The sequence below is a fragment of the Chelon labrosus genome, assembly GCF_963514085.1.
Source record: "Chelon labrosus genome assembly, chromosome: 2".
In the NCBI taxonomy this organism is placed as follows: Eukaryota; Metazoa; Chordata; class Actinopteri; order Mugiliformes; family Mugilidae; genus Chelon; species Chelon labrosus.
The window spans coordinates 33585688-33595659 of record NC_140338.1 but is presented as its reverse complement, the minus strand read 5'-3'; the positions used below and the strand labels follow the sequence as shown (position 1 = coordinate 33595659).

General features: G+C 43.8%; 1 protein-coding gene across 9 annotated transcripts in view; it reads right to left on the bottom strand.

Annotated features, from left to right (window-relative positions):
- Positions 1-9972, bottom strand: part of nfixa (nuclear factor I/Xa) — a 103762-nt gene that overhangs the window by 4832 nt on the left and 88958 nt on the right. For 4 of the 9 annotated variants that reach the window (XM_084555337.1, XM_084555338.1, XM_084555339.1 and 1 more), the window contains 4 exons: positions 9810-9938; positions 6740-6909; positions 4976-5123; positions 2746-2834 (listed from right to left, as the gene is read on the bottom strand). In XM_084555337.1, the coding sequence (XP_084411463.1) occupies positions 2746-2834; positions 4976-5123; positions 6740-6909; positions 9810-9938 (536 nt within the window). The remainder of the gene's footprint in view (positions 1-2745; positions 2835-4975; positions 5124-6739; positions 6910-9809; positions 9939-9972) is intronic. The other 5 variants (XM_084555342.1, XM_084555343.1, XM_084555341.1 and 2 more) reach the window with 4 other exon arrangements.

The following is a 9972-nucleotide window of genomic DNA, read 5'->3' as shown; positions in this document are numbered from 1 at the left end:
GCACATTCACATTTAGATTCATTCCTGATTTAATTCAGTATTTAGTTGCAACATGCCTGAAGACTACAGAGCGATACTTATGGGTAATGGGTATAAATAAAAAAGGTAGAAATGGTGAGATGTGAAAGAGTACGAGGAGGTAGAAAGTATGAACACAGAACTACATCTTTCATACACATAAACAACTTTTAATAGTGGTATGAATAAGAGGTTTAAGTTGGGGTAGTCCGGATACTGGTTCCCAACCTTGAGGTCAGGACAGCAACAAGACAAATCTGGGGGCAGCAAGGTGATTAACAGGAAACTAGAGAAGAAAAAAACCATACTGCCACAGTAAAAAATATGTTTCTTTTTGTACATATTTGATCAAATTCCTAATTGTATTCTAGGGAATTACTATCTAGTTTCACTTCTTCATCCATTTAAAAACTAAAATAAAAAGTGCTCTGTGATCAGGGGCTTAACAGGTTGGGAACACATGTGTGACTTATTCTGCCTCCACTAGGGGGCTGCCTACTACTCTGTGTCTCCCTCTCTTAAAGTACATGCTGAGCTCAGCTGTCCCATAAAGTCTCAAAAAAGTTTCTACCTCAACTTTACCACGTGCTGCTTTTGAGGGGGCTGACTCAAAACTTTTACTCATTAAAACAAGGGCAGCAATTTTTGTGTTAAGTCTGAATGGCTGTGCTACCGGTTTACATATAAGGCTTTAGTCCTAATATGGCTCTGCTCTGTGGGCCAGAGTGGTCTCAGGCTACACTGTAAAGCTACTGAGGGCAGCTACACCAGGGATCCAGTTTCTCAGTTTGATAAGAGGACAGAGTGAAGGCTTTGGCACAGGATAAGCAGTTCTGAGTGCCTCTGGCATTCCACAAGCCTCGGCCTGGGAGAGCAGCGACTCAACACACCTTCAACAGCGAACTCTCTGTTGTCCCTCATTCGAGCAAACCAAAGAGAAAATTTCAACCCCGAAACCTCCATCTATCCTCTGCCACCTCTGCCTCCTTTCGGTGTTAGCTGATAACTCCTCCTCCTCCTGGCTCTAACTTCCCTTAACCCCCTTCTTTTTTCCTCTCTCTAACTCCGGCTCTCCCAATGTAATCCTTGGCAGTGGAAAGTGACCCCCCTCCTTTCAAGTCCAAGTTCAACTGCCTGTGACATCATGTCTGGTTGCTGCAGGCAACCAGACAGCCGGGACGTGACTGTGGAGTGCAGCGAGCTTCAACTAACTCCCTCTCTCTTTTTCCCTCCTTTTCTCTCGGTCCCTCTTTTTTCTTCCTACTCCCCTTTCTCCCTCGATCTTTCTGCAAAGCTGAGGTCTCACCACCAGAGAGCTCCTTAGACCAGCTTTTCTCTGCATATTGCTCTGACAAAAGTGGGAAGACTTTGTCCCTCTGTCTTGGCTAGTTGGCTAGAAGGCAGCAAGGCGGGCTGGCAAGGCCATCGTCTGAACCCCGCCATATGCCAGAGAACAGCAGGACAGACCGAGACCTCCGTTACTCACTCTGGCTGAGGCTGCTGCTGACCTACTAGCCTCAGCTAACTGGGAGCAGTTGGTGCCAGTGTCCAGGTTGTTAGAGTGCGTATAGCAGAAACCCTACAGAAGTGGAAATTTTTCAACAATGTTTGAGTAGCGATAGCAGGAGATAATAAGCGTTCTGAACAGATGCAAGCTGCTGTAAAAGCCCTGTTGTTTTTTAGGAGGAAAAATTAGGGGCAAGAGTTTTGGCACAGAGTTGAAGTGTATGTGCATATGTGCTAACACACATTTGGATGGCGTTCGGATGTCCCCTCAGTGCTAGAGCTACATCTGTAGAAGAGTGGTGCAGGTGGGGAATTGAAAATACTAAAGGGAGCAGCAGGAGGAGAGAGGGGGAGAAAGAGAGAGAGGGTGGGATGCTGATGCACCAGGGAGGGGAGGGCAGAGCAGAGCGGAGCTGCGCCGAGGAGGAATGCAGATTGTTTCCATGTGTGGGGAGGACATGGGAGCCGAGTTGGCTTCAGGCAGGTGCGGTTAGCCCCTAATGAGAAAAGTTGTGTTGGTGATGGAGGAGGCCCAAGACACTGCAGCCCAGTGGCAGAGCGCAGCCAAAGCTGAAACCACAATGTAGTGCACTACTGGCCTCACACGCTGCACTAATGCACACTGTGGGGTCTAGCAGAGATAAATCAACACTGCTGGAACTGAAACTAACTGGCACTGCCTACATTCACTGTGGTGCAGGCACTGTAAACCAATACTGAAACTAAAGGCCTTGATACATGGGCGGCACTCTGTTTCCGTGTAGCAGTTCACAAACAATTGACGAACAGTATCTGTGTAAGTCTTTTCCAAAAGCTAACAAGTTTGAATATCACCAGATCCATCTCCTTTAGAACCCAACAATCTCCAGATGCTAATGCAGACAGTATAATATTCTGGAAAAAGCTATAAAGTCAAGTCTGAGTTGGAATTGTTTGGTTAAATATATATATATATATATTAGCGTATTGCTTATTGTAGCATGTTGCCAGTGCAGAGCCATGGTCTGAGTATTGCCTCTGTATGATGGCCTTCGATCTGAATCACATGCTAGTCCATTTAAACCCAAAGCCGCCAGGAAAGTTGCATTTACCGTACATAAAGCACTGTGCAGAGTTAGGCTGGTGAAGTGAGGGAAAAGGAAGAAAAAGACATAAAACAAGGAGGAGAGGGGAGAGGTGGATATGTGGATGTTAATTAAATGAGGGAGGCTGGTGGGGTACCTGAGTCTGCTGGGGGATATTCAGAAAGTTGTCCCGTGTTCCGATGCCGACAAACCGGTTGGGAGCTGTGGAGCCTGGCGTGGAGTATGCTATAAACAGAGAGATACAAGTGTGTACATGCTTTTACACACACACATACACACTCAGCTCATAGTGGAGTTTGATGGTCTCGTTATCATTTTCTCTATATTTAATATAATGTAGACCTGCTATGGCTGTAAGGTGCATATGTGACAGCACAGTTCAGGGATATTGAATCCCTATGAGCCACAAGGAAGATTTGTTCCCATTGTGGTCTGGTTCATGGTTATTTTCTTTTATCTAACTATTTAATCTGTTGTAAAGAAATGGGGCATTCAGTGTGTAATGATTAGTACTAACATGGAGAAGCTATCTTTCCCCCAGATACGGCTGCACTGTTAGTCATAGACTCTCCTCAGCAGCCCCTGGCCTAAACAATAAGCCACCGGAGAAACTGTATTCATGACCAGTGGTAAACTAAACAATGCTCCATTGAGTATCTCTCCTACACAGTGACACCACTTGATGATGCCACAGGATCAAACTTAGGGCAGTTGTGCTCACTGGACTCCAACATGACGGCTGAGAAGAAGCTTTGCTCTGCATGACTGGAGTGAGTTGAGGGGATGGGCGTTGTGCGGCAGATAACAGTGAAAGGGCTAGGAAACAAATGCATGAGTGAGGGTCAGAGTGTATCAAAGCCGTGTGTGTGTTTGTGTGTGTTTGTGTTTTTTGACTGTAATTAAGATATCTTGAGAATCAGAGAAACTATCAGAGGGGGAAGAAAAAAAAACAGTTATAACAGGTACCGGGATGAGGAAAGAGACGGAAAGTGTGATATTTATTTATATAGATGTTCATATGAATAAATAAGAGTGACATGTTAATTTGAGAGAGTTGGAAGGAGGGAGGGGAGGAAAAGTTGATAGGACAGGAAGAGGAGAAAAAGTTAAAACAAAGGGAGGGGAAGATGCCCCCGTTGCTCCGTCCAGTGCCCCCTCTCCGTGTGCCTCTCCCGTGGCCCGACTCTCGTGTTGCACCTGTTTGGGTGCCTCAACACTCTCTGATGACACTCCTCTCTCCCGCTCCCCCAGTACAGCACTAATTAGAGGCTTGATTAGATTTGATCATTCATGTTTAGAAAAATGGGTTGTTCTTGTTATACTGTGATTTTCATGTTTTTTGTTGTTCTCAATTTTTAATTGTTGTGAGATTTGTGTGAAGGTGGCGAGGGGATTGAGTGGGTAAAGTGGGGCATGATGTTTTTTTGGAGTCCACGCCAACTGCCCTAATTTTGTTCCCTTAAAAAGAAAAAAAGAGAGAAATAAAGGGAAAAGAAACAAAAGAAGGAGGATATGAGGATATATCAAATAAAGAATAGAATAAAGCAAAAAAGTAATGAGAGAAGGGGGTAGATTGTATTGCTGCTGTCACAGACAGACATGCAAAGTCTGTGTTGATCAAAGGCTTGCTGCTACAGAGGCAACGTGAACAGGGCTCTGCTCCCCCAAACTACAAACACATCAAAAAGAAGGGAGAGAAACTACACTGCCTCTTGTGGTGCTAGCAGGAAACCCAACACCAGAGAGAGTAAAAGGATTTGGAGGAAAGAGAAAAAGTGAAGGAAAGAGGTAGATGTGATGTGCAAAGACATGAAGAGAGAGAGGAGACTTCAGAGCAAGATACAGGGGAGCTTGAAAGAGGATCTCTGGTTTGGCAAAGGCGTGGCTTCTGCCTTGACAAAATTGGTTCTTGAGAGTACAGCACACTACAATACAGTGGTGTACAGTCCACAATATGATGGATGAATCAGGCGTGAAGCTCCTGGGGCTGCTGAGTGTTTGACTGAGCACCTTACAGAAAGCTTATGGCTAATCTTACTGGAAGAAGACGGTCAGCTAAACTTAAAAAACTGTAGAAGTAGCCGTTGTAGAAATACCAGATCTGTGTTTTTACAATAGTTGAAGTACAAGAGTACAAAAGAAAGCCCAAATGTAGCTGAACAACAAAAACATACTGGGACTTCTATGACGGTTACAAAAGTGGAGGTTGTATTGCGGACATATAGAATAAATATACTTTCACCTAAGGGCCAACTATCCTGTGAGGGCCTAAAATTGGTTTGGGCTGGCCTCTGTGAAAAGTCTGTGGGGAGTTTGGGGCATTAATAGGGGTTTGTGAAGGGGAGTGGGAGTAGGGGGTGACTTACACGGAGATGCGGGTGAGCTGAGTCCGCCGTCAGTGGGCGTGCTGATGGTTTTAGAGTCGGGCATGGGGAGGGGCACAGGGCGCGCCACCGGGGGTGGCGGGGGCAGCAGGAAGGAGCCCGGCATTTTGCTCTGGCCACCTCCATTAGGCTGCAGATGGACCATACAGACAGGGTGAGTGGGAAACACCCCGAGAATATACAGTGAACAGGGAGTCACACACAACATCAGAGTCCCATTTAAGGACAAGGGACTCAAAGTTAGACTACTGAGTACACTCTCACAAACTAAAAGACACATACACACCTGCAAACAAGGGACAAGGGAGAGACTCACATAACATAAATAAAACAAATAAAATATCACAGTTTGTCCAAAAGTAGTGAGGTAAATATGAAGTGGAAAAGTGATGAATGTTGACACACACAAAGTGGGATCATTTAGGGAAGAAGTTATAGTGCAATGAAAGAATATTAAAAAAAAGGATAAACCAGCAATGTGAAAAAGATGCGTGTGTGTGCGTGAGTGTGTGTGAATTGTGTAAGTGCATGTGAAATTTATTAAAGTATATTGTCTTTAGTGCTTGAAGTAATGAGAAAAATGGATAACAGGACACGGAGAAGGCTTGATAAGTGGATTCAAAGTTGCTCAGAAGGCCATGTACAGTAGGTCTACAGTACTACTCTACACCTTTGTGAATTTGTGTCCAAATAATTGAGAGATATACCTATTAGGCCAGTTAACAGTCAGCTGTAAACTATGTTGTCATATTTGGAACTCCTGCTTTCAGTTATCGGGATTCATCCATTCTTTAATGTTTCACTGAATTAGACCCAGAAACTGTGTGGCCCCATTAGCTTCAGCTTTTAGTTTCCTCCTCATCCACAACTTTGCACTGGCAATTTTGTATGATGTTGCATGTTGTGCTTTAATAACTAATATTCAATTACATTTTTGTTTTCTTTGGTTACATTTTACTGAATATTCTATCCCACACTGCGCAGAGAAAATATGTTGCTGTAACAGAAGGTCACTAAAAATGGCAGCGAGTCATGAGCACTGTTAAACAACTACTGAAATGGACCTGTAGTCTTAAATACCTGCTTCAGTTTCCCTCCACGGATACCTAGCTCTCCAAATAGCACTAATCTCGATCTGTCTACAAATACTCTACAGCTTCTTTCAAGTTCACAACCTTGCTTCACAATAGTAAATCCAATGCCAGTTGCCAGTTTTGCCCAGCCCGTACCTATCCTGTGACCTGCCAGCCAAGAAGAGCTTTTCCTGACGTTACCTACCTCCTACAACATGTTCACATCTGACAGGCAACATCTCCTACTACCCAACAGTGGGAGAAGGTATCAGATTATATGCTGAACTTGTGATGAGTCAAATACGGTTTTGCTTCTTTCCCTATAAGTTTCTCCAGCTAAGCTTTTTTTTTCAGTTTAAGAGCATCTTGCTGCCTACTTGTGTTGTTGTATTTGGCCTAAAACCCAATCTAGTGAGGTTGTTTCACTTCATAAAGATTGGTCTGTGTGCAGGTTTTGGCTCGCTTGACCGTCTGTAAATCTAACTAATATAATGCAACCAGTCGTTGTGTATTCTGAATACTTTGTGTTCTCTTGCTTTCTTTCCTCCATATGTCTTTCATAAAAATAGATTAGCTAGACAGTTTCAATTTCTGTCAGTTTGCATCACTAAATATTGTAGAATCGCCTCCTAAATCACCGCTCCTTTATCTGCAGAAGCCATGGATCACTTACCTGAGCACTGGGCTGTCCTGTGCCGTCGGTGCACACAAACTGCACAAACTCCTTAAGCGGATCCTGGTGGTGATGGTAGCGTATGGTGGGGTGGGTGAAGTACGGGCTGGACTGCTGGATGATAGAGGAGGAAGGGAAGTGCAGGGCTGAGGCTGAGGCACGAGGACTCCCTGAGGAAGACAAACATGAGGAGAAGAGAGCCCAAAAATAGAAAATACATAATGAGGTTCAGGTCACTCTGTTGTATTTCTACATAAACACAGCACAGATGTTAAGCACACATACTGTGATATTCAGAACATTAATATTCACACCTCTGACAGTGTTTAAGAAATGCATATGTTTTAACTAAGCACCAAGACATCTGGCATCAGAGACCAGGTTGTTGCTTAGGCCTATTATTGTCCTAACACAGAAAATAGCTGTGACATTCTCTTGTGGTTGACTGAAGCTGTTTTTGCTTATAAACGACTGGCATTATCCTTGGCCATTGGGCAACATCTGGTCCTATTCGTTTTATAAATCAACCCACTAAATTTCTCTGCACCTCTGGTTAGCCTGGCATCGCGACACATACACATACTTTCACAGCCACATACACACTAGTGCGTTACAGTATTTTCTGCCTTCTGCTCCCTCTTCATTTTCTCTCACCCACACATACACAAGCCACTAGGGTACGACAGAGCCACACACACTCTGGGTTTTTCCACTTTTGTTTTATTGCTTGTCAGTGATGTGTAATCAATCAGCAGCATATCCTTGCAGTGCGGTTCTGCCCAGTAGTTTGAAGCTTGAGAGAGAATCTCCCCTCTGCTCCCAACCGACCACAAAACACCTCCCAGAGACATTAGTCAGCCAGCCAGCCAACCACACACACACACAGACACACTCATACACACACTAGGCTCCACTGTCTGTCTTGTCTGCTGTGATTCTATGGCTTTGGCAATTTGGCACACCAAACTAAAGAGGCAAGCTGCTAGGTGAGGGGAGACTGGCGAACAAGCATCTGTGATTATGTCTGTCGCCTACTATCTGGAGTGTATTGGGCTCACAAAGTGGGCAAGTCACTGTTTGTTCAAACTCTATGCACTTTTGTGTAACCGGTGTCTCCATCTTTTTGTATCTGGGTTGGTACATGCACAGGTGAATTTTGTGTTTCTGCATCTGCATCTTAGTCTGTGTGAATGTACCGCTATGTCTCTTGCAGCTTTGATGTGTCCTTTTACGTAGATTGGTTTGTGTGTGGATGTGTAATCACCTAACAATGGCAGACTCTTCAGACTAGTATAATCAGGCAACAGTCAGTCTGGCAGCTCTCCATGTCTGTCTGGAGCCAAAAACGGGGCATAAACCATCCAATCCTTACCCCAGAACAGCCACATGCACTAGACCTATACAACAACAGCTTCCACCTAACCAGGGCATGCCATGGTTGCTTTCTGCTTCTCCCCTGTCTCTGTCTACCCCCATCTCTCTTTTCATCCCTCTCGTTCCCTCCCTCCCATCATCATCCAGTCTCTTTATAGAACCAAGGCCTCCAAGGGACATTCCATTTGGATAGCAGCCATTTTAGCACAGAGAGTCCTCCACAAGAGTGTAAATTTGCACGCATGTGTGCATCCTGGTGTACATGCACCAAGACACAATCTCTGAACACTGTTCACTCATTGCAGCCTCTCTATTACATGAAAACTTCTTAGCCAACAGCACACACACTGTTTGGAAAGGAAGTTAGTTGTGGAACAGAGAAAGCTGAGCTAGACCTTCACACCTCTTCAACACATGCACAAAACACCAGGAAAATTTTAGAAATTGATTCAAAATTGGACTCTTGCATGGGTACGAGACTGCTCTGTGCAGATAAACAACAAGGCTTAATGGTGTGAGATTCAGCCAGGACAATATTTTCTAAATATACTGTGGGGAGCTCTGCAAGTAAAATTCAATACGTTTCAGCAGGGAGGGCAATGAGTCCAAATGACCTTTACATGGCAGGTCTGTTTTGGCTGGGGACCAATCCATCCCTTTCAGAAGCAAATGGAATGAGAGGGAGAGACAGGGCAAGGAGGACATACTTATTCCTTTGAAAAGTGAGACCAATCCATAGAGACTTGTTGGCAAACTTGAGATCCTGGAGACACTGAGAATTCCCTGACTAGAAAATGTCAGTTATCCTATAAGACCAAAAAGGTCTTATGAGGACAACTTGCATTTGGTGCCTCTTTTGTAAGAAGACCTTGGAAATACTGTAAGTTACTTTGAGAATTTTATCCACAACATTATTCATCTGTGCAACTGTATAGGTTACTTATTTTGATTTCTTTTGGAATTTGTATTTGCTCTAAACAAATCTACAAATAATAATAAAAAAAACAACACATCTTTCCAAGAACAGAAAATATAGCTGATATGATATACATGAGCACTGAATGGCTTTAATATACAATTTGGCTAAACAAGCTCTTCTGTCCACAGACTATAGCTCACTGTTGTATTGTTCTTGTCTATATTATTTCTATTTTCTGTTTTATTACAGTCCTATTGCTCCATATGCTATGTTTACACAACCAGTCAAGGTTGTCATATAATAACGATGTTTAAATGCAAGAGGTGAATACATTACAACAAACATGTAAGATGTGAGTCAAATCAGGCAAAGACAAAAGCATGGATGCAGCACCGGTACCATGCAATGATAATATTAATCACAGAGGCACGAAGATGGCAGTAAAATGGTTGGATGAAGAGAGGCTGAAAGAGAGAGAGAGAAAGGAATTTATGCCAAGCCATGATGATAGCAGTAACGCTGAACAGATGAAACTCTGCATGCATATTACTTCTCAGCAGTTGCAACTGTAGAACTGGAAAGTTTTCTTTACTTTCTCTGCAGGAATCTGTAGGATTTTCATTTTCAGGCACATGAATATAGGATTTATTTTGATTGTTTCCAGAGGCGTTTGGGGTGTATATATGGCCATCTAGAATCAAGTTTGACACTCCCTTTCCTTCTCTCTCTTGTTCAGATTATTAAAGGGGGTTGTTGGGTTCATGGCAGGGCTCTCACCTGGTCTCACTCCTGCCAGCACAGGCAGCGGGTGGTGTGTGAACGCCATGCGGGGGGACCTCGTCTGGGAAGTCAGGGCGTTGAAATCAAACTTCCCCGGCTTCTTAAGTGAACCAGGCGAGGACAGTCCTGGCGAAAAAAAAAATGGGATCAACAAAAAAAA